General features: G+C 40.6%; 1 protein-coding gene across 3 annotated transcripts in view; it reads right to left on the bottom strand.

Moving 5' to 3' along the window:
- Positions 1 to 1,123: 1,123 nt before the first annotated feature.
- The window catches only part of syde2 (synapse defective 1, Rho GTPase, homolog 2 (C. elegans)), a 45,824-nt gene continuing 22,563 nt past the window's right edge, over positions 1,124 to 24,384 (bottom strand). For 2 of the 3 annotated variants that reach the window (XM_083911042.1, XM_083911044.1), the window contains exons 5-8: positions 18,435 to 18,561; positions 10,152 to 10,333; positions 9,030 to 9,261; positions 1,124 to 5,165 (exon numbers count right to left, since the gene is read on the bottom strand). In XM_083911042.1, the coding sequence (XP_083767168.1) occupies positions 4,474 to 5,165; positions 9,030 to 9,261; positions 10,152 to 10,333; positions 18,435 to 18,561 (1,233 nt within the window). In that variant the 3' untranslated portion in view covers positions 1,124 to 4,473. Of the gene's footprint in view, positions 5,166 to 5,874; positions 6,226 to 9,029; positions 9,262 to 10,151; positions 10,334 to 18,434; positions 18,562 to 24,384 lie in introns of those variants that run through there. The other variant, XM_083911043.1, reaches the window with a different exon arrangement.

Below are 24,384 nucleotides of genomic sequence, written 5' to 3'. Positions count from 1 at the left end.
ACCAACAGTAGTGACATCAAACAAGGCTTAAAACCATTTAGTGCTGAAAGGCCTGTGGCTGCTCTGACTTCTCATGCTAGCTGCCAGAGATATGTATCAACTCAGCTGGAGGCGCTTGGCTGCGGTTTTCATGGTCCTGACTTTAGATCTAATTTCGAAAAATAGTTAAAATTATACTTAACTGTTTCAGCAAACTGCTTTGCAGTCTACCTGTGGTACATGTTGTTCTAAGTTTAGGTTAATTGTATATACAGTATCTTCCAAGTGCTCCTGGTAATGTTGGTCTTTTTTTGGAGCCCCAGTGAAAGTGGATTTTACTGGACGGCTAAATGCAGCTGCATCCTGGGAATGTCCCTGAAGCTGGAAGTCGTTCTGGGAGATTCCCACAAGCCAACAAGGGCAATTCCCCGACTTATTTATCTGTTCTCTGCTGAGGTTACAATGCTCCCACAGAAAAGAGATGAAACTACAGAAAAGAAAAAGACAAACATAAGGGTCTAGTTTCCTGAAGTTAAGGTCAGATCTTCCCAATGGTTTTCGATAAAACAAAGACTGTTTAGAATGGTTTGGGGAAATGTGGCTGCAGTGTTAAGTCATTCAAACAAAAGTGATTTGATTTCTGGGCCACATGCAAAATACCATGTGATTTTATAAACGATTGTCATAACGTTTGTTTTTTTTATCAATTAATTCCAGGCGTAGGAGTGAGATGTTAACTGTACACTAAATATATGCTTTTGACTACGCAAATCCAGATATTTTTATCTTGGGTTTGTTTTTTTTAACACACATTTTTTCTTTCTTAAGACAGTTATATAACCATATCTGTGTAATCCAATTCCAGGGTGAGGGAAGCTTTTGGTCAAGTGATTTTTAAAAAGCGTTTAATTCTGGTCATTCAAGGTGATTGCACAACTTAAACCTTGACTGTGGAAAATGTACTTTTATTGAATGAAAAGTGGAAATGTTTCCGAGATTAAAGCTCAATGACATCTTAAGCAGATTATAACCTGTGTCTCTGCCGAAAAAGACTCACAGTCCACATGTGATTGTAAAATAATATACTTTATTATGACCATAAATTTCTCAGGATCAATACAAAGCACTTTTCTGTTGTGTGAAAAGCGATGCTTTCCATTTTACATTTTCTCTCCAAAGGACAAAGAGGACAAGACAGCATCATTAACCCTCTGAATTGTAAGACACAAAAAACCATGCAGTGTTTGCTGATAGAGCTGAGAGGATGCTGAATCAGACAGGAACCTGATTTGTAGCCACAGCTTTGGAAAAGCTACGGGAAGAGTGTATTTTTTTGAGCATCACTCAGAAGGCTTCTTCATAAAAAAAAACCTCTCAGTTAAATTGGATCTCTAAAGTGTTCGCAGGCCCAAATCAGTGTCTTAGAATTTCCAATTTAGAAAGTGATGCTCGCCAAAGTTGGTTTCTCCACTGTAAATGAGGCCCTGGATGTTTTTGTGCAGACAGATGGTTTGAAAGGAACCCTGCTGAAACTCACATAACCAGACCCGCTCACACTGACAGCAGCAGCCACAGCTTCACCGCCATGAAGCAGCAGGACTGTGAATAGATACCATGCTGGAGTGCAGGGTGTGGGACAAAAATGGAAAATATATTAAGAAAAATGCAAACTCTACATCAATTGTCAATCTTTAAGCCCAATCTAATGTCTCTTTTTAAACAACTGTTAATGTGGCAACTGGGTTCACAACTAAAACTGTCTTGGGTCATATTTTTTCCATTTGTTTTAATAAAAAGATTTTTAAAACAATACTGTAGATTGGGTTTCTTGGAACTGGAAATAGATGCCCATATTCTAGGATCACAGTGAATATACTGTATATTTATAGATAAAAAAACCCAAACGTTTGGTTTTATCCCAAACCCAATCACTGTCTGCCTTTAAGTCCTCTGGAGAAAAGCTTGACCAGTGCAGTCATCTGTCTATGGGAGGAACACGGTGACAAACAAATAAGCATACATTACAAAATAGGTCTTTTTACACATAAATATCGAATACAAAGGCAGGTGAGAAAGAGCCTTGTTTATGTCAGTAAAGCTTTTGACCATGCAACGTTCAGTACCTTAAAAAAACAAACACCAATAATCATGAACACAGCTTAGTCCACCAGAGACACAAATGTCAAATATATACACAATACAATAAAAATAACAATATCACTTCTTCTGCAAGAGCACGGTTTTATCATATATTTTACAGCTAAAGTTGTACCATTAGTCCAGCACATTAAGATGTGTACAGGTAGCTTGAAGGGAGGAAAAGCGACTATTACTACAACACTACGAGGTCATCAGAAGTATTTAAATACGCCATTGAAATAGAAGTTGTAAAAATAATATACTCCGAATACATTTATATAACTATATACATATACATATAGGTTAAATACTGATCATTCTGAATCCCTGGATTGCTGAAAACGTCCTTTGTCGATTTAGGCAGCTAGCTAAGTCGTACTAACTGAAACCCTCTCACTAACAGTTTCCACTGTTGCTCTGAAAATTGTGCTTCACATTTGGGCTTTGTCTATTTCCCGGTTTTGCCAAAGAAAAGCTGGAAGGCGCAGAAAGGTGACTGGTTGATAGAGTTTAAAGGAATAGTTCGGCATTTTGAGAAATTTGCTTATCTTGCAGAGAGGTAGAAGATTTAGTACATTAGCTAATATTAGCGTTGCATAAAGACTCTGTACAAACACACAAATTACAAAAACAAGAAGTGTTAATAGAGCTCAACAGTGACTGTCAACTATTGGAATGGCTCTGGAAGTGAATTTTCAATTCAGGCTTCAGAAAATCCCTGTATTGAGTTTGACCTTAAAACAATTATGTTCACATTTCTCATTATCAAAATCCTCGATTCAGAATCTGAATGGGATTTTCATTTTCAAAATCTCACTTTTGAGCTCTAACAATCTTCTAGCTTTAGCTTAATATTTAGCATACAAAGTGTGGTATCAATCTTCTCATCTAACTCTCACCAAGAAAGTGAAAAAGCAAATTTTCCCAAATTTTGGACTATTCTCCTAAGCCCAAAGTGAATATGATGCCACATGAAACACATTTTCCATGTTTTCAGTTGCCTGCTTAAGATCAAATACATCTAATTCTGACAGGTGTATGCATGTCTGTAAAGAGGTGTCGTAACATTTCACAATGCAGAACGTAAAAACATTTCAAGCCATATTCTTTCATTATGATCTTAAAGAGGAGGTTTCAGTGGCAGCTGTTTCTCTCACAACTTAGTCCACAGTCCATATTATTTACTATAATGACAATCTACACTACTGCCTGCCTCATAAGTGCATTATTGTTGTACAACATTTAGTGTTTCATACCTCAATAAAAAAGCTCTCTGCTGCCTTAAAAAGGAAGTCCACCCTAAAACAGAATGTTTTCCTCCTGTGATCTTGGTTTGTCTTACTGTACTAACTGTTTACATGCTAGAAAATAGAGGGTAGAAGTTAGAATCTCCTGGACTTCAGAAACAAATCCCAGAGTTTACCCATTCAGCATAAGAGACTAATGTCCTGGTCCGAAACAGCAGGATTCAATAACATATCAAACAGATTTCTTCCCCTGCCAGAAGTGATAGATGGTTTAATTTTTTTTGCACATTTACTATTAATATAATAACTTGTTACATATTTGTGTTTGAAATTAATTCTAATTTGAAAGGCCTAATGCATCGCATATTTTCCTACCCCTGCATGGATATGGAAGTCAAATGTCCAAATGCTGCTTCAGAAGCTTGGCAACAACATGAGGAAAACTCTGGAAGAACTGGGATGTTTCGATATGAAAATGGTCATTCAAAATAGCTATCTATCAGTATATTTGCTCTACAAATGTTGGCATCTCCGCTTTAAAGATAAAAAGTAGAGCCCCATAGTACCTAGGGTGGATTAATATCTACTAAAAGACATGCTATACCGAAGCCTTCTTCAATGTAAGAACAACTCTTCATAACATCATAGAGGTTATCCTGTTGGTTGTCAACACTGTTATCAAGATCACATGAGGGAATGCATTTTATTTCAGGGTGGATTTTCCTCTTGACGTACCACCTTCACACAATTAAGGCACCTTTTAAACCCCTGAGGGGTCAATGGGTTCTTCTAATAAGAAGAGAAGCAACAATAACAACATGGAACACAGAACCGGACTGAAAAAAAACAACAACACAAAGACAAAAAAAAAGGAAAATAAAAACATTACGGAATGTCTATGGGTCAGGTACAGAAGTGCCCCGTTGCATTTCTTCTCATCTCATTCTTTAGCTTTTGACAGCAGCGCCGTGCAAACATCACAGGATCTCCATGGAAACACTGTGGCTCTATCCTGAAGCACCTTGATCGGTAAAGAAGTTCTTCTACAAATCCCATCAGGCTTCGTTAGTGTGTGAGTGGATATGTGTGTGTGTCACTGTAGTAGGAGTCAGTAGCCGACGTTGAGCTTGTTCTTGTTGAGCTCTCTCTCCAGGTTACCTATCAGAGTGTCGATGCTCTCCTGCAGGTCTCTCAGGTTGACCCTGTTGCTCAGCACTGGGCTGATATCCTGGATCTTCATGTAAGCCTGGTAGGTGTGCTCTTTGGGCAGGCGAGGGGGCAGGATATGGTCGCACACCCTCTCCTCCTCCTTGTCCTGTAATGGCTGCCCATTACCTGAACTATAACTCTCTACTTGTTTCTCCTCCTTCTCTTCGTCCTTTTCCTCCTCCTTCACTACCTCCTCTCTCTGTAGTTGCTCCTGCTCAGCAGGATCAGACTCAGTGTTTGTGACCAGGGCCTTATCTTCCTCTGGGTCCTCAGGCTCTTCCTCAGCTGCCTCTGTATCCTCGGAGGGCACATCATCATAGTCCGCCTCCTCTTTGCTGGGAGGCAGCAGAATTTCACAAGGGAAGTAGCTCTCGCCGCAGCCGCTCCAGTCACCGGCGTAGCGGTTGCTGGGGCTGTCCAAGCGTCCCGGCTTGGGCCGCAGAACCCCCGCCATCTCCGCTTCAGAGAGATTCAGGACCTGGGGGCGCTCTTTTCTCCGCCGGAGGGGAGGAGCTGACAGAAGGTCAGAGGAGGCCGGAGCCATAGAGGCCGCATGGGGCTGGGAGGAGGACCGGCCATGTGGGTCCACAACTGGAGGAGCAGAGAGTGAGAGAGTCAAAAGACAGGCAAAGTTAATCAGATGTTAAATCGGATGTGTAGAACTAATGGTTCCACATTTTGGGAATTTTTGCTTTCTTGACAAGAGTTAAATTAATTAAAACCACTACACGGTAAATATGTAGCTTTAGCCAGCAGCTGGTTAGCTTAGTTTAGCATAACAGAAAGAATATTTGTCAAGAATATTTTCCAAAATGACAAAGTATTTGTTTAATGGGTTAGTTCACTCAAATTATCCTTATTTATTCTCATATACCCCTCGTGTTATCTAGGCATGCTAGTATTTTTGAGATATATGTCTCTATTTCTACCACCACCCCAATTTTTGTAGGGACTATTTATTTGGTAGAAAGTAGTTCCAGTGAAAATTCTTCACAGTAGGGTCGGTGGATCATCCTAAGTGTTGTTTTATCTGTCTTTTTTGTTCTAATGTAGAGTGCCACAAAGAAAATCCAATAAAATCTCAAAACATAGGCATAAAAAACAAAACTATCTGCAGCGCAAGATATCAATTCGAGTAAGTGACAAAATCTATATTTTTTTTGTAATTTGTGTGAACTGACCCCTCAAGTCCCCCTTTGATTCAAACTGACATTTAAAAACACACCATGAAAACAGAAAGGCTTTTTTTTGTAACACAACTGAGATCACACGTTTATCTGAATGAACATTCTATCCGGGCAACAAAGATATCTGGCAGCAATAAAGCAGTGTGAGCCCTGAGCACACGTTCTGCCAAAATAATCTGAACATGCCATGCTGTGCTCAAAGTCAGACAAACACATGCTGAAGTCACACCACCACACTCTGTGACTCTGATGCCACCCTTCTGTACTATTTGTTATCAACTGTTGACTTAACCAAACTTAAAAATAAACTAAACTGAAACCCTGTTTTGGACATTATGAAAGGATCATCTGGCTGTGCCACGGAAAGGAACAGAGAGCACTCCAACACAACCAGCACAGTCCGGTTACCTGTCTGTCTTTATCTCTGTGTACCTACACTGGTTGACACTGATAGCTCTCCCTTACTGGATTGGAAAGGAACAAAAAAACAAACAAACAGTGTTAAAAGTTATGGCTACAAGAGGTACAATATAAACAGTTCCGAAGTGTATTTAGTCTGGAGGGGTTTGAAAGAAGTTGCAAATATTATCTTTACAAAAGCTATGACTTGTGAACCATGTCGACTCCATTTCATTCATCGGGAGTCGTGGTTGCTGATGCAGTATTTATGTGCAGCGGTTGCATGCCTTGCAACTCTCCTGAGGATAAAGACTCAAGCAATTATCACGTAAAAAAACAAACAGAAATTATCCTCCTTTGAGAGACAACGTGTTATTTAATTTCAGACATGATTCACTGATGACACAATTAAAGTTATTAGCTGTCACTGATTAAGGCAGAAAGCAGACAAAAATACTGCTCCTTGTGTTATAATAGGCAAAATGTCCCTTATCCATGTACATTAGCACAAGGACAGGAGCCTAATACACACACGCACACACACACACGCACACACACACGCACACACACACACGCACACACACACACACACACACACACACACACACACACACACACACACACACACACACACACACACACACACACACACACACACACACACACACACACACACACACACACACGCACACGCACACACACATTATCCTCTTCTGTCTGTCTAACCATCTGCTCAAACATACAGTTGGCAAACTACATAATTCACACCAAACACCCCCTCAGCCTCTTCAACACACGTATGCTCATGCTCTATCACACTACCTGCCTGTCAATAGTGTCACTAGTGGCTGATGCCCTTGCACTTGCCCAAAGACATGCACACTTGAGGCCTGAGCAACAATGCCTCGGAGGGTCAGGTATGTGTGTGGGAGGCGTGAAGAGGCGGCTGAAAATATCCCATAATGATGATGAAATGTTAGGGTGAAGCTTGAGGGGCTGAGGGCTAAGGTTAAGCCTGGAATGTCTTTAATTTTAGTCCAGGCGTCCTCTGCTCTTAGCTGAGGGAAGCAGACAGAATGGGGATGTCACTGAGGGTGTAAACACAGGCTTGAACCTGGACTGAAGGTTATTACTGGTCATTATAGGCACTAGCTGGGTGACATCAGCTGCAGACAGGAGTGCAGAACAAGTGCAGGCTTCTACTGGGGATTAAAACTATTTTATTCAGACCACTTGACCCCGTCTCTCTTCCATTGTCTGCATGTATCTTCAATCCTCCACTGACTTCTTTGTTTATCTTTTGAAATTCCACTTGTACTTCACCAAGCTACTAGCAATTATGGGATTTACAAATGCTGACTTATTCAGTGTGGTGTTTCCCTCTCTGTGCGTTTCTTCCCCAGTTGATGGAAAGGAAGGGTGGAGGGTGAAGGGCGCTCGACTTCAGCGGTTTAGACAGGATTGGTTCGACGTGGGAGTCTGAGGATGCGGTTATATTTAAAGGCCAGACCAGACACAGACATCATTCAGCAGATCTGGTTAAAGCTGCAGGTTACAGGGAAGAGCTCAGAGGATTTGAATCTTTTAGGGATAAAGTCTCCCCGACGTGATGTTACGAACAATTTGAAAAGATTCTTTTGAAATACAGCATGCATGTGAATTCGGAAAAAATGTGTGCCTCGAGACACACTAACTGCACTCTGGAAAAGAGCTTCTTTCAAAATGAGATACAGAAAGCCAGCTTAGTTTTGGACTAATGACTGTGCATACTTAAAATTGTATAATGGATTTTCACACAGTCTCATAACCTTTATATAAATGTTAATAACCAAAGAAGGAAAAAAAAGGCACACTGACAACTTCTACAGTAATAAGGTTATGTCCAAAAAGCAGTAATGGATATCCACACGGTCTCATCCTTGCAACCTGCATGTAGGCAAAGCACACTGGCCAATTTTGTCCAAAGTAGCTGAGACTGTAACTGCACCACAACAGCCACTGAATGGCTCAGACTTTGATTAGAGAGCCGGTGAACACAAGATTTAAAAAATGAAAGGTTGTGAAATATCAAATTAGCTGCTGTGACTAATAAAATTCTCCCCCCTGCCTGCAGCTCTTTTTCATCATTCTCGACTCCCTCCTGAATAATCTTTGGGTTCCTTCCTATCGCACACCGAGCAGACAGCTGCAGCTGGCTGAGAGCAGCTGTGCAGGCAGACAGATGACCTGTATGTGTGTGTGTGTGTGTGTGTGTGTGTGTGTGTGTGTATGTGTGTGTTTGTGTGTGTGTGTGTGTGTGTGTGTGTGTGTGTGTGTGTGTGTGTGTGTGTGTGTGTGTGTGTGTGTGTGTGTGTGTGTGTGTGTGTGTGTGTGTGTGTGTGTGTGTGTGTGTGTGTGTGTGTGTGTGTGTGTGTGTGTGAAGCTGGTACTGGGTATCTGTCCTTGGTTGGGGATTTATCCTAAGACAGGGCGCCACGCCTCAAAAGTTTGGTTTACATAGGGGCTTACTGGCTTGGCTCTGATTGGTTCAGTCTGATGTGATGAAGCCCTTTGTGGAGAGTTTCATCTCTGAGAAGCCAACAGATGGTGGCCAATGGCTATCAGCTGTACTTGTGCCACTGGTGAAGAACCTCAAGGATCAAAGCAGCCCTTTGTAGCGATGAACCGCAGAGCTGGCACTGATTTGTACAAGACCCTTGAGCAGGCACGGCTAGAGGCTTGTATACGCATACGGACTTATTGAGGTATATTACCTGGTTGTTTAAACAAATACGTATCAAATCAAAATACCTTTTAAAACTGTATTTTACCCAGAAAAATATTATCTCAAAAATTACAACATTTATTCACTAATTTAACAATCGCTCACCTGGCCAGAGCTGCAGAAGGTAGTGTAGGACTTCGATGTGTTTTTTAAAGTGAAGTGCGCTGGCCAGCTCTTCGGAGTCGATGAAGACCCGGTTGGTGTGGCAGGACGCCTCCTGGCGCTGGCTGAGCAGCACCGGGCCGAAACACACCGCCAAGTTCTGACACGTCATCTTGTTCACTTCCTGGCAGGACGCTACCAACTTAAGGTGGTCAAGAAGCTTCTGCAGGGTCATCTGATGTATGTACACATACACACACACACACACACACACACACACACACACACACACACACACACACACACACACACACACACACACACACACACACACACACACACACACACACACACACACAACATGGTATTATTATGATTAGTAGTTGTACTAGTACCACTGGCAGCAGAGGAGCAGCACTGCAGAAGCTACTTCATCTTAATTTGAAGCAGTAAAAAAGCAACATTTCTTGCAAGAAATTCAGAAAGATTTAAGCAAACAAGGCAATATTTCAAGTTCATGCTAGAAAGTCATGGTAGAAAGTCTCATGAGGTATTGCTCCAGCTTGTAACTGCTACTAACAGCCATTATCCCCTTTTTTTTGCTAGAGCTAATACATCAGTAATGGCATACTGTATTTGCCAGTCAATAACAGATTACAGTACTGAAAAGATTAATTTGAGGTAGTTAAGAAACAGTCTCAGCACACATATTCTTGGTCACAATGGGATCCTCAGCAAAAATAATTATTGTTTATGCAATCGTGTGTAAAAAGTAAAAAAAGTATATTGGTCGATTATTGGATTGTCAAACACTAAAACATTGACATTGACATCGGCCTCAAAAAGACTTTCATTTTGTGTTGTTTATGATTCATCTGAAAACAGTCAATGAAAAGCTACAGGAGGAAATTATACCAGTACATGCTTTTTGAATATATGTCACCACTAATATCCCCCATTATAAAAGCCTGCAGAACGTAATACAAGTTAAACACTAGTGATCTGTAGTATTATCATCATGACCATCATTATCTATGCCACAATTATCCCTTTCACAACCACTTCTGTGACACTATTCCTGCACTGTGATGACTGTGAGGGGAATGTACAGTTTGTCTTCCTCACCCTCTCCACGTCTGGCAGGTTGTCCAGCAGGCTCACGGTGTGCTCTGAGTCGGCCTGGTCGTTCTCGCAGCCCGTCGCTCCTATCCGCAGAGGCCTCGTAGCCATGGACTCCAACACAGCCTCGTACAGCTGCTTGGTGATCAGAGGGTAGGGCAGCTCTCGCAGGTAGTCCTTCAGTACTCCTGAGGAGAGAAAGGGAACAGAGCATGAGGAAAAACAGCCACACAGTGAGTGGATGTCAAAATTATCAGTGAGTCACTGTAAACGGGTTATTTGCAGCATAGCTTAGGGTCATTCGGTTTTCCCACACTTGAACTGAGGGGCTTTGATACCTGACAAATCACTAACAATATATCCTATGAGGTCTTCTCATTGAGAAATAAAAAGCTATTATTTTCCCTTTCTTTTAAACTGCTGAACCTGGCGCGCTGTCTTGGCTGCAAATTGAGGTCCCATTGTTTCTGCGGGCGACCCTGTGGCGTCTGCTGAGATGCCTGATTGGAGCAGCAGCCAAAAAGTGTCTGTGACGGTGCGTTCACACCTGTGACTTCAGCCTCCCGAGGATCAGACAAAAGCTATGGGAAAACATGAAACCCACGCTGACTGTCTCCACTAAGCCCCTGAAATATCACTGGCATGTCTTTTTATCAAAGGCAAAGGGGGGGAGGGGGGAGATAAATACAGGAATAAGAAAGGCTTTTGGCAGTGTGACAGCTCTTTGTGGTGAGTGTCTGCTCTCTTCTCCCTCTGCATGAAGCTGGATCAGTTTTCAGAGACAGCTGTGGGCTGCGCAATTAGCAGTGTTGGTTATGCTCCAAAGTAATACACACGGATGTCTATAAAGAATATAATATATTTTAGAAGACTTAAGGGTTATTATCAATACAATGATAAAATGATTGGCAAATAAAGCATGCTGTTGATCGAACCATTTAGAAATACAAAGGATATACTTGACCGATAATTTTCTGTTTTTAACAAAAATTCAGCATTGTTTGTTCTGAAGGATTCGATTTATGACAGAAAATGAGCTAAAAATGAAGTGTCATCAAACAGTGTTGTGCTGCTGCAATCAAATGTGAAATACTTAACTCAACATACCCCCACACTGAATCCATGTATACACACCACATATCCAACACACTCACTGCAATTAAGTAGTTTTGTTCTGCAAAGCTGCTGCAGCAAACACCTGCTGCTGATGCTTGAACAACATTTCTCCTCAGTCAGTTAGAGACGGCTTTGTTAAGGAACAGTCATACAGTCAAACTTTGTGTTTCGGTCACTTATCTTTCTGCTCTTAGGCTCAAACATGTACTTCATGCCAGAATAAGAGATTTCCTGTCCGTGGTGAGTCTTTCCAAAGGGTTTCGTCTCCACTGAGATGCCAGAGTGCTAACATGTTCATCATATAATGTCTTCACTCTGTTTTGGGTCTTGTATTTTTGACACTCTCAGTGTGCTGTGATGCTGCAGAGGCTTGTGGCTGTTTTATTGCTCTCCTGCAGATCTAAGTGCGGACAATATTTTGTTGTCTACTGGCTGCTCATTTCTGCTCTTTATGCTTTTTTATCCTTTTTGTGTGCAAAATTTGCATCATTCAATTGTGGTTGTTACATTGTTTTTGGGGGCTTTCTTATCGACTCACTTCAAACTCGGATCTCTGATAGAGGGTATGGGTGTGTATCAGATTGATGGATGCGAAGATGAACTACTCACATCCTTTTTATTATACAGACTTACTTGTTTGGAGGTGCAAAGCAAGTGTCAGAAAACTGTAAAAAGATAAATAAAAGGAAACTAATTTTGCACCACTATGGTGTAACATTTTTGCCATACAGTGCTTCTAGAGGCCACAACAACACTATATTTGGGTGTAAAAGCAGGTAAAAATGTATCTACGTCAAGCACCATTCAGTTTGTAGAAATTCTCAAAATAGTGTCACAATCTCTTGGGTTTATGTAACAGATTCCGATTAAGATGCTGTAAATAGGAGCTCCTACTTTATTGCTGGATTCTCTCCCATACACCCGAGGTGTTTTGTCTCTTGACTTCTATTTACAGCAAACTACAATACGATTTCCTGTAAATCCATTGACATCCTTTAAGGCCCAGTACGGAGAATAGAGGGCACAACTTAACACGCTCACTTTTTAATCCCAGTAAGTCTCCATTCTGCTCTTCAAGCGAGTCTGAGGTTTACAGCTTTGCAGTCTATTCCTAACTGGCCTTATGGGTCCATCACACATTAATCTAATAAAGTGGTCAGACAAATATTTAAAAATGAACCTTTAATTTCTTTTCTTTCTTTTTGTGATGACACACACAGCTACATGGGCATAAGAGCTTTTCAATATAGGATTAGAGAGTGAAAGAAGGATCCAAATTTAGTTCAGTGTTACGCTTGAGTCTCGCATTAGCTTCAGAATTTACTTATCGAAGCCCTCATCAATCAAAATACCATAAGACATTTAACAATAAATTCAACAGGCATTAATAATAATAGGAATTCTTGTATTCCCAGAGTCTTGCTACTCCTTTTATGGTATTTCCTTTGTAATTGGTATGATGTATTAAATGTGTTTGTACAGTTGCTGTCACTGTTTATGTATTTCACACAAAAACCTAGGAATGTAGGTTAGGTGATAGTCTAGGAATGAGCTTCACCAATGAGCTTAGACTGTAAATGCTATATATTAAACTTGATTGTTTGATGATCATCCAATGCTGGGAATCTGTACCTATAAAAAATAATAAATACTTGTAACTTTGCCTTTGAGGACCCTCTAGAACTCTTTCTTCTAAACTCGAGATCCAACACGTCCTGATTCACTACACACACACACACACACACACACACACACACACACAGATACATAGAGGGGGTTATTGTGCATTCCTGAGGCAGGCAGTGGTTCTCCCGCTGAAGAAAAACAACACATACCCAAACAATCACACTGGCGCCCTCCTACCTCAGGTAGACCAACACCATGACAGCTATAAGTCAGCAGGGTCAGACTTTAACATGGCTTCAGGCAAACATAAAACACTTACAACTTCATAAAACGTTTCTTCTATTGAGCGTGTCCCCTGCGCCCTCTGAGCCAGCATAACTGATCTGTGGCGACATGTTTCCATGTTTGTTTTTCAGCTCTGATTCACTTCTGCTATCATTTATCTCCATAGTATGAAACCCAGTGGGAGCAGAATGTGACACATAAAAACAAGATACATTCACTCTTGTTAACGCTCCTCTAGACATGCTGATTTCAAAATTAGATTACACAGAAATGCTTTGTGAACATCCTCCGGCTTCCTGTTGTCAATCTTTACTGAGACCTAACTGAGATAATAATAATCTGCTTGTTTCATCGCAGGAAAAAACGACTGCCTGGAAGCAAAAAATGAGCCATGTGTTTTCAGCCTTATCTCTGCAAAGCAGGGCTTTTTTTTTGTTAAGCGAGGGTGCAAATAGAATGCAGTGAGCTACCACTTGATTTCTTTGTTGTTTAATTTAACCTAAAATGTAAACCGAAGCCCTGTAGACTCCCTGACCTTCGGTGTGCTGTGAGGAAGATCATCTAGACACAACAACAGCAGGACTCTTTCACATTAGCACTGCTTCATGAAACATAACATCCTCTTTATGCCTCACATGCAATAAGACGACTTAACATACATGTTTGTGCTCATTCCAGTTAAATCATTAAAAAAAAATAAACAGTCAGTAAAACCTTGTGCTCATGTGCTTGTGTTTGTCTGAAGTGAGGTGAATACCACCATCCGGGTAGATCATTAGCCTGCTATGAGTCAGTGCTAGTGTTTACTTTTGTGTCCTAGCCCCTGGTGGTGCCACACACACACACACACACACACACACACACACACACACACACACACACACACACACACACACACACACACACACACACACACACACACACACACACACACACACACACACACACACACACACACACACACACACACACACACACACACACACGCACAAGGTCATGGGCTCAGGGGTGAACAGGTGTGCTTCCCCTGCAGGTGCTTTACTTTGCTTCACAGCCAAGCTGACAAAAAGCACACACGCTAAGCGTCTGCTCCCTCCCATTTAAACTGTTGGGGTTTGGCTTTAAACCAGCAGAGATATGAACTACACATTCATATATCTCTACCCACCCACATGTCTGATTTAGACCGAGCTGCAATCAAAAGCAGCTCAGCAATGAAGACAAATATCTCCTAAAGCAATGCTTCAAAACATGCAATTAAAATTTCACATAATAACTGCTAAAAGTATTTTGATGTAAATGTTTTTTTTTTCAAATTAATTCAGACTTTCCGTGTTCCAAATGTGCCACCAAACACTACAAGGGACACAATGCACTGGGGCATGGCTCTACCTTTGACCTCTTGTTCAAACAAAGCAGAAGGTCACTCCTCTTGTCAGTGCTGTAGTCAACGCCTTGCCTGGAGAACAAATGGGGGTTTGTTCTCCGTCCTGCCCCCTCCCTGCTGCCCTGCACGCCCCCACAGCGATAGGGGGGGCCAGAGGAGATGTGTGTGTTGCTGCCTTGTCCGGTGGCACGGTAAGCTTTACACAGGTTTCTTCAACTTTTCCTAAGCCCCCCCCCAAAAAAACTCCAAAATGAGCAAACCCCATTCCTAACTGGAAAACAGCGATGCTCTCATGCTGGACCCATCAGAAGTATGTCTTTATGTTTTTTTTCGACCCACAGTTTCAAAAATATTCTGACACCCACACAGGCCTACAGCTCTTTGTAAAGTGGTTGCCTGCTTCCCCGGCAGGCCCAGGGTTCAGCTAATCCCCCATGCGTGAGCCAAATACCATCTGTGTTTGTTCGGCAACAAAGGGGGCACTTGTTAATGACTTTCCATGTCTTCACTGGTGTACTGCTGAGGCTGGAGTGGGCAAAGCAGGGAAGGCTATGGAAAAGACGAGTCAGGCAAGGCAAATTAAAAGACCACAAACAAGGATCAATAGCTGTGCTGAGTTGTCAACCAGCAGGGCCTGGGACACACAGGTTTCATTTTCTGAGGATAGAGGACAGATATCTGGTTCTCATCAGAAGCTTTTCCTCAAAAAGGTCAAAACAGGTTGAGCAGAGGGCTTAATCATTAGTTAAGGTTGCTACAGTGTCCTAGAAAACAAACTTTTACACAGTGATTCATTGTGTTTTTGTTTTATCCAACCGGGGTGATCTGTAACGATGTGTGAACTCTAAAATAAATTGTTTTCATTCTGAGGTTAGACTCTGCTCTGCTAAGTGTCACTTCTGCTGAAGTCATAAACTAAGCTGCCAAACAGGCCTATAAGATTTTACTGACTGACCTTCCATTACCTCTACAAACTGCTGAGGCCTTTCTTACCGTGAAGGAAAACATCATCTGATATTTTGAGTAAATAAACTATTTAAACTATATGAGAACACAAACTCAGACTGTCTAAAAGCTCAAAAGTCCTGCCACAAAGAAACTTTTTTCTCCTACAGTATTCATAAAGGAAACATGGGTATAGTGAGTGCAAATTAAAGTGGTTAAAATTAAAAGAAGCACTTTAAATACCTATTAAATTAAGTAGTTCAGCATTTTGGAAAATGTGCTAATTAGCTTTCTTGCTGAGAAGATCGACACCAATCTCATGTCTCATGTACAGCAAATATGAAGATACTGCCTTCAGGTTAGCTTAGCTTAGCATAAAGACTGGAAACAGGGAGAAACAGCTAGGCAAGCTCTGTCAAAAGGAAAAATAAAGTGCAAAAATGAAAAGTTTGTTCCTTACTGGTTTTAGGAGGGGTTATATGCTGGACTCACAAAGTCATGATGGTTTTTGCACTAATTCCTCTACCTCTCTTATAGAATTAAAAAGGACACTTTAAGGTTTAGTACATCAATTCTAAATTAAAGTAACTCAGAATAAGAAACAGGATTTTCAACATTTATTTAAAACCAATTTAAAAGAAAAATGAATTGACCTAGGACCCTTGCGAGTTGTTTGCTGATTACCAGGAGTCGAGGGAGGTTATGAATCCCTTTGGTCCACCTCCACATCACCCGACATATTACAGCTGCTCTGCAGCAGCAGCACAGGCTCTTTTCATGACCGCCTTCTAAAGTGTCACACGAGAACAGAACTGCAAGTATTTACTGAACACAAACTGCTGGAGATAATGCGGTTTGTCCTGATTTTCCACGGCATGTTGCTCGTGTTGACACCACCTTTATGGTTCTTTTGAGTAAATTGTGATTTGAAACAATGGACTGCCACGCACTGTGCATGTTTTACAAGCTTTGGATTGAACTCTGATCTCTGGATAATCCCTTTCACTAAATCTGCTTTTTAAATTAGCCGTGTGACGCGCCAGCCCTCTTAGCTCATCCGTTCGCTGTTCGCTTATTAGCTAGTCTAGTCTGACTCTTCACGGCAGAGACCCCTTTTTAATTAGCCTTTAAATATTAAAGACCTAGATAATATAACATGAGGGGACATTTCACTTCAGTTATGAATTCAGATTAGAAGACATTTCTGGAGACATGGCAAGAAAAAGTTAAATAAGGTCGATCAACTGGCAGATTTTTAACGAATGTTTCAGTAGAGTATGTTATAAGACTAAACCTATGATTATTTCCCATCTGCCTCCCTTCCCCCTCTCCCTGTCCTTTTCCAGTCACCCAGGCCTTTCTGCAACAGCAACTCGCTTGGTGGAGCAAATTTAGGCAGCGAGCAAAAACCAACAAGCCACTCTGGTGCTGGGCCTTTTTTTCTAACCCGCTCAACTGTTAACTGTGTTCTTTGCTCTGCCATGCAAATGCACGTGGATCAAAGCAGGCATGATAGGACGACGCCTATACGGGGCCTCTCTCCAAAACCAACAGCAGCTCCTACAATGCCCAGGGGTTTCCATGGTCTTCCTCTTTTTGTGGGAGAAACAAAAATCATGACCAAGTCATTTTCTATAAACTTTGAACCCCCCCTCATCTGTCGGGCTGCTGGAATCATTACTCAGTCCAATGACACGGCTGTTTTTGTACCCTGAAGACTGAAGAGATGTGCTGTAACTCACTTTTTCCATGTTTAATTTCACAGCAATGGAGCACAAATAAAACTATGAGTGGCATTTAAATTTAAATTACTGGCTTTAAATAATACATAAAGTGACATAACATTTGCAGCATTGCAGTGGGATAATTAAACAATCTTCACAATCACTCTGAGTGAGCACTTGTATTTACTAGAACATGTCTAATAAGGGACAATACAGAGCATGTCCCAACCGCAAACTTAAAGGTGAAAGAATGACCTGAATGTACAGAATGGTGTGTGTGTGTGTGTGTGTGTGTGGGGGGGATTTCCCTCAGGCACTGGCCTACTCTGTAAGCTGACTGCTGGAATGCTTTTACTACGCAGAGCAGACGTACACATGTGCTGACCTATCTGCAGAGGACACACCAGTTCAGACATGTTTACTGGGGCAAGGACTGGATCAATACTAAATCCAGACTCCACTTGATCAATGTCCTATTTGTTTTATTAGTATTGTTGCTCTTTTAATGAAGTATTTCTTCTTCTTCTTCTTCTTCTTCTTCTTCTTCCTCCTCTTCCTATTCATCTTCCTCTTCCTCCTCCTCTTCTTCTTCTTCTTCTTCTTCTTTTTCTTCTTCTTCCTCCTCTTCTCCTTCTTCTTCTTCTACGCTTAAATCTCAAGTCAATATTTCCAAAGCCAATTTTTAATCTTGTATAACGGAATAGGTAACTTGCTGATCAAATCCAGATTCATTACTATAATTCTAAATAGAAATGAACAGAAGCCTAAAAGAGAAAGTACATCTTCTAACAGATGTATATTATTGAGGTTTGAAATTATTGATAGAATTCAATATAATATGTATTTTTAGCACATCATTAATAAGCTTGTGCATCCCATTCACAAAACATCTACAATATATAGAACTTTCTCCTCTACTTCTTCCTCTTCTGATTCATGCCAGACCTGACTTTGACAGGTCAAATCAATCATAACTAAATCTTAAACAATCACTAGATTGGGCAATCGTCAGAAAATGAATTAGCAACAATCGTTTGTGTAGTCTTTCAAGAAAAGATGCAAGATATTTGTTGGTTCCATCTTCAGGGTAGACACTGACACTATTTCAGAAAGCTACCTGGTTAAATAACCAATACCAAATTGTACTGAGTGTGCGTGTGCGGTGACCCCTGTGATTATGTTCTCTTTTACCACTGATCGCTTTACCTGTGATAACGTTAACGTCAGGATACACGTTTTCACACAGATCTACGGCGTAGCTGTCTCTCTCAAACGCCTCACGTAGCTCCTTCTTCACAGCTGCAGATCCACACAGACGGTACAGACCCACCACCTAGAAACACACATAGGCACACAAGTAGGTTAAGTAAACAAATCATTTGACAGAGAGGCAGACACTTTTACAACCCTATCGATCAAGTCTGCAGTTGAACAATGTGCTGGACAGAAGCCAAAACCACTTTCACAGAACACCCACGTGTCTCAAAACTCTTGTCTGTTTCATCTCTGCCAAAAGGCAGCTTACTTGAACAAGTGACAAGATTTTATATATTATATATGGGCCACAGGAGGCCCAGTGTGGGGCAGCAACACATCACAGTATTCACTATGTACTTATTTTACAAAACATATCTTATATTCTACTTTTCATCTACTGACTATTGCAATCCTATTTATCCATATCTTAATTCTGATACTTCTGTCCACTCTGCAGATACTGCACCTGCTGAATGTATGTTGATCCTGAAAGAGGTTTCTCCTTTTATTTTTTCCAAATTGAGTGAGATTGAGGGGCAGACAGAGGCTTATGTCATACAGGTTGTGAAGTCCTAAACCATAAGACTGACTCTGCTTGACTGACCACCAGCTGTGTCCTCTCAACAAAGACAGATTGAAGACAGACTGTTATATCCATTTTAAACATTTAAATTGATACTATATAACACTTGGTGAATAAAAGTGATCTGAAACATCTGAAATATTACAGAGTAACAAGCAGAGAGAGGAGTCAGCGTAATGACCCAGTAATGTCAGTTACACAGCAATATGTTGCCAACATTAACACAAATAAGCGTGTAGTATTACCAGACTGCCTTTAGTGGCAAAAGCTGCAGTGCACTGAATACTGACTAAAGCAAAAGTAGCCATAAGCTACTACTAAAGTAAGGCTGTAGGTAAAGTTCCTGAGTAGATTGATAAGAGCAACGATGCTTGTTGTTGCTTATGAATTGTACTTTTCAAATGATAGAAAATTTTATTTGTTTCCTTCTTTCAACTGATATCAAGTCCAACTTTAAAACACTGCTGTGCATCATTATCATCTGTAAGCATGAGTTTCTTCACTTGGCTTATTTTAAAGTGAATAAAAGAAAGAATGTGCACTGAATTTTGCCAAACTACACTCAGAGGTGTGATAAAAATATCACATTTTATGACTGACTGCATAAACGCTGAGCTCTTCTAAATACCCAGGTGACAGTTCAACATTAACAATGGAAGCACTGCGCAGTACACTCTTAATGTCTCTTTATCTAAGTTTCCACAGTGTAGCCTAAAGGAACTCTTAACAATTTCCTCCAGACGTTGACATCTGATAGTTGAAACCTGGCACCAATGGTCTTCTTGTTATGTTGGAATTAAGCCTGGCTACAGACATACCATAATTTCTCCTACATGTGTCTGTCTGGTATGTGGCATAGCAGCCCAACTGGTGTGGTTTCCCCAGCAACGCGTTAAGTCAGTGGGCTGTGAATGGCGGGTCGGGTCCGGTTCCACATAAACACAAATGTGCCCACACATTTGTACGCACACACAACGCTGGCCTTTCCGGGCTCCAGCGTAGGAGCGCTATGATGCGCTCCTCATCGAGCAGAAGAGTGTTTTCTAAACCTCACACGAGAGGGAGAGAGGAGCACAGATTAGGCAGGGATTTGCCTTTGTGTGAGAGTAAACAGAAGTCACTGGGCACAATGAACAACAAGTCCATTCAGAAAAAAAAGCCTCTTTTTTTGGAGGAGAGGCGAGTGCAGGCGTGGAACAGCTGTTAGCAAAAAGAGGGCTTGCACTTATGCACTCTGGCTGCCGGGCAACACAACAGGCAGCACCAGCCAAGACCTATATGCAGAATAAGGCAGACACAATGACCACAAAACCAAACGAGCTCCCCCGACAGGAATGTGGATGCTCAGTGAGTCTACAAGCAGTGATGGGATCAGGGCTTTTTTTCTGGTCTTGGATTAGCTTAAAGACTTTATCGAGACATCAAAGGAACGAAAGAAAAGTGCATTTGACCGCATTAGTGCTCTCAAGTGTTCAACCAATCAGTCCACCAAGATGTTGACTCACCTTTCCAATCGACATTCGTAAGGAAAAAATGATCTGTTCTCGCCTTCCTGGCACAATTCAAGGGTTCCCCGCTTATGTACGTAAACGCGTCATAGCAAAGCGGACATGCATGAATGCAAACCTTTTGTGCTTCTCAGGATTATTTCTGTTTTTCAATTAATGTGACAATTATTTTCTTAATTAAGCAATTATTATTTTATTTGTCAAAAAAAATGCCACACTTAAGATGTTTAGTTTTGGCCGAACAGCAGTCGGAAACCCATTCAGTTAACTTTCCCATGATGAAGGAAAATAGATAGTCCTTACCTGGCTTTTTCTACTTTGGCCAACATAAAGCTGTCCAGCAGATTTATTTTTCATGACAAAAATATGTGTTTTCATTCTTTTTCCCATCACACTGCTGAATAAGTCATTCTCTTGTATGAATATTCAGTAAGAAACTAGGAATTAAAGGGGAGTCACGACTACGTGTCTTGTACTTTTTTCTTATGCTTTGCACTGTTGAACTGTACTATTAAATAAGCAACAGAATTTTATAATTTACCAAACAGACATAAAAGTTGATAATGGATCTGATATTAAGAGCAGAGTCAATCGTGGTCTTCAACTGCAAAATGATGGATTCATATTTTACTGATGTAGCCTGTGACAAAACAGAAAACAGATCTGCCTTTTTACCGGCCCGTCATCTGTGCCAGATGCCACATAAAGTACAAATATTGCTGCAGACCTGTCATGTTTGACAAGAGCCATTACGGAATATTTACATACCAGAGACTTATGTTTGAAAGCCCAAAAGCCATTCCTTTAACAGAGAGATGAAGCCAGCAATGTTACTGATTCAATGTCTGAAAAGGGCTTTAGTCTTAAAGTCACATCTGTGTCAAGTCAAAACTTTTACCTTTCTCAACGCAATTTTAAGAAGTCTGTTCTAGTCTAAAATGGTGCATCTGCATAGCCATTCATAACATGTCACAACATCTGTGTGCAGCTTTAACTGTCGCGTATTGAAGTATGTGGGTTACTGGGATAGATTTTTTTTTTTAAATGTCTCTTTTTAATGGGTACAGAGTGCTCACATACATAAATCCAGTCTCTGGCACAGACATTATGTGCAGTCTTTTCAAAACACCCACAATCATCCAGCGTCTTAAAGGCTCGGAGAAGCCCTTAGGACACTCATTTCTAAGAGACTCTGACTCTCCATCAAACATCCACATAATCATTTGTAAAGGCACACCGCTGCACGTCTAGCCGTGCGTGCTTTAGTGACACAACCTGCGCATTCCTCTGGGATCTGGTGTCAACCCTGTCCTAACCTCTGTCTGCCTGCAACCTGGGGGAGCCCATATACTTGATCTCAGACTGATACCCTGCATGAAGTCTACTCTGCATCTCTGTAATGAAAGAAGGCAGTAAAGCAGGGAGTGGGGAGAGAGTGATTAGAAGATACACGGTGAGGGACAGGAGACAAACGGTGTCAGAGACTGAGTGAAAAACAAAGGCAAACCAGGAGAGACAGAAACAGATAGATAGACAGATAGACAGAGTGAATGACATAAACAGAAGAAATCGGAGCTAGCAGATTGAAACTGGTTAAGTAAAAGATAATAGCTGGCCCGCAAAGAGGGTTTGTACTTATTTAACAGGGATCTTTCCTTCTTTTCATTTGGAATTTGAAAGGTCTTTCATTACATTTATGCCATGATTTGATAAAAGTGTTTTTTAACTCCTCAAGGGATAATGGGTAAGGGCAATATGGGAAACCTAAACTATGTAATTGACAACTACAGGTATTCATACTATATTTTACAAGAGGGGGGCAAAGGAAAGGAAATACATTTAGGTTAGAAACTCAGACAAAACAGGCTATTTGAAGAGTCCCAGTGGCTCTGAGGACAGATGATGGGCTTTAGAGGAGATTTCTGAGGTAATTTCAATTACTGAAAAGATAATCAACATATTCATTAAAAAATAATAATAAATATTTGATGAACTCTTGGCTAGACAAAATAATAAATATTTAGATGTCACCTCGGACTCTAGAAAACTGTGATTTTCACTACTTTCTGATTCAAAAGGATTTGGTTTGGTCTATAAAACGTTTTTTTCAACTAAATAAATAATCGAAAGATTAATGGATGATGTGAAAACAATCACGGGTTGGTACCCTAGTCCAGTGATTGTTAAAGTGGCGTCTTTGGCCATGAAACGTTTTTCATGATCAATGAATAATATTGCACATTTTAAATATATAATTGTTCATATATTATGTTCTAATCTCACAGATCTATAACTCTTAGAATCTGCGAATATGTTTAACAGGTGTTTAATAACTTTCTCATATACATGTCTCTTGTGTTATTCTTTTACACAACTCAGACTAGTTAACAGGTGTAAAATATAGGCTATGTCAAATTATACCAAGGTACATATGAGGGGCCCTAGCTGAAAACAAATTGAGAACATCTGCCCGAGACTAATCCACTACCAATGATTTACAGGCTCATTATCTACTAATAAGAACGAAATGTAAAGAAACCTAAACTCATATTTTCACATCAGCGAATGAAATAAGTTTCTATCTTTGAAATCAAACACAATCAATTGGCTGTTACAACTCCTGCTGAGGCCTGGCATGCTGCACAAGTGGCCAAGGGCAGGTCTGATTTGACAGACAGGCTCCTTGGAGAGGCCTAATGTTTGTCTGTTGGCCCCAGGCACCCGCTGCCCCTGGCATGCCCCCCTAGAGTGATCAGTCAGGAACAGTGGCCAGACACTTTTACTGCCGCTGTCTCAGCTCTAATTAGGAGAAACGCGGCCGCCTCTCTCTGGGCTTCAAAGAGCACATGAAATGTGGAGGGGGGGACAAAACAAGAGATGGTCACATGATCAAGGGGAACATGTCAGTCTCTTAACTCTGAGTCTTTCTCTTCTCTGAATAAAAGAATCAACCGCCCCAGGAAGGCTGAGAGACATCATGAAGCGCAATACATCTCTTCTGTCCATTCTGCTCATGCCAGTCATCCATTATGACTGGCTGCAGGGCAAGCACCCGTCTCACGGCATACTGAACTAAAAGGTTGATATGAATGTGGGATACTTCTCTCCTCTATCCTCTTACACATATCATACAAAAATACATTATATAATTGTATCTTACCAGCCGCCTTTTCAAATGAATCCCCATCTGTTTTTAAATGACAGAATAGGATTGGAATGGCTTCCAACTACATGCACTGTCATTTATATAAACGTATATATAACAAATTATATTCTGTCATATATATATATACTGTGTATATATATATATATAATATACTGTATATACACCTAAAATGATTATTAAATGAATCAATGGACAAAAAAGTAATTAATAAATAAAAGTAACTATTCTTCATATAATCAATCGCTTTTCGAGTTAAAAAAATTTGAGGTTTGGATTGCTGGTCAGATAAAGATTTGAAGACATCACTTTGAATTCTGGGATATTATCCTAACTGATTAATTTCACTATTCTCTGTGATGTAAATCAAGAAAACAACCAGCAGAAGTGCTAAAATCATTGGTTAATTTATCATTGGTTTACTTTTTCAATCGAGTGAAAAAAATGAATAATGTTAAAAACATTTTTTTAAACGAAATCTCATGCATCAATCATTTATAAATCAAAACTTATAAATATTCCCTGTTTGCAGCTAAATTTGATGGGTTGTTGCTTTTTCTGTTTTGTATCAATATAAACTGGACAGTATCTTGGGCTATGGAAAAAAGTGGATGGGCATTAGTCAGGATTTTTCTAATCTAAACT

This window comes from Echiichthys vipera (assembly GCF_963691815.1).
Source record: "Echiichthys vipera genome assembly, chromosome: 3".
NCBI classification, from domain to species: domain Eukaryota; kingdom Metazoa; phylum Chordata; class Actinopteri; order Perciformes; family Trachinidae; genus Echiichthys; species Echiichthys vipera.
This window is presented reverse-complemented; position numbering and strand designations above follow the sequence as displayed.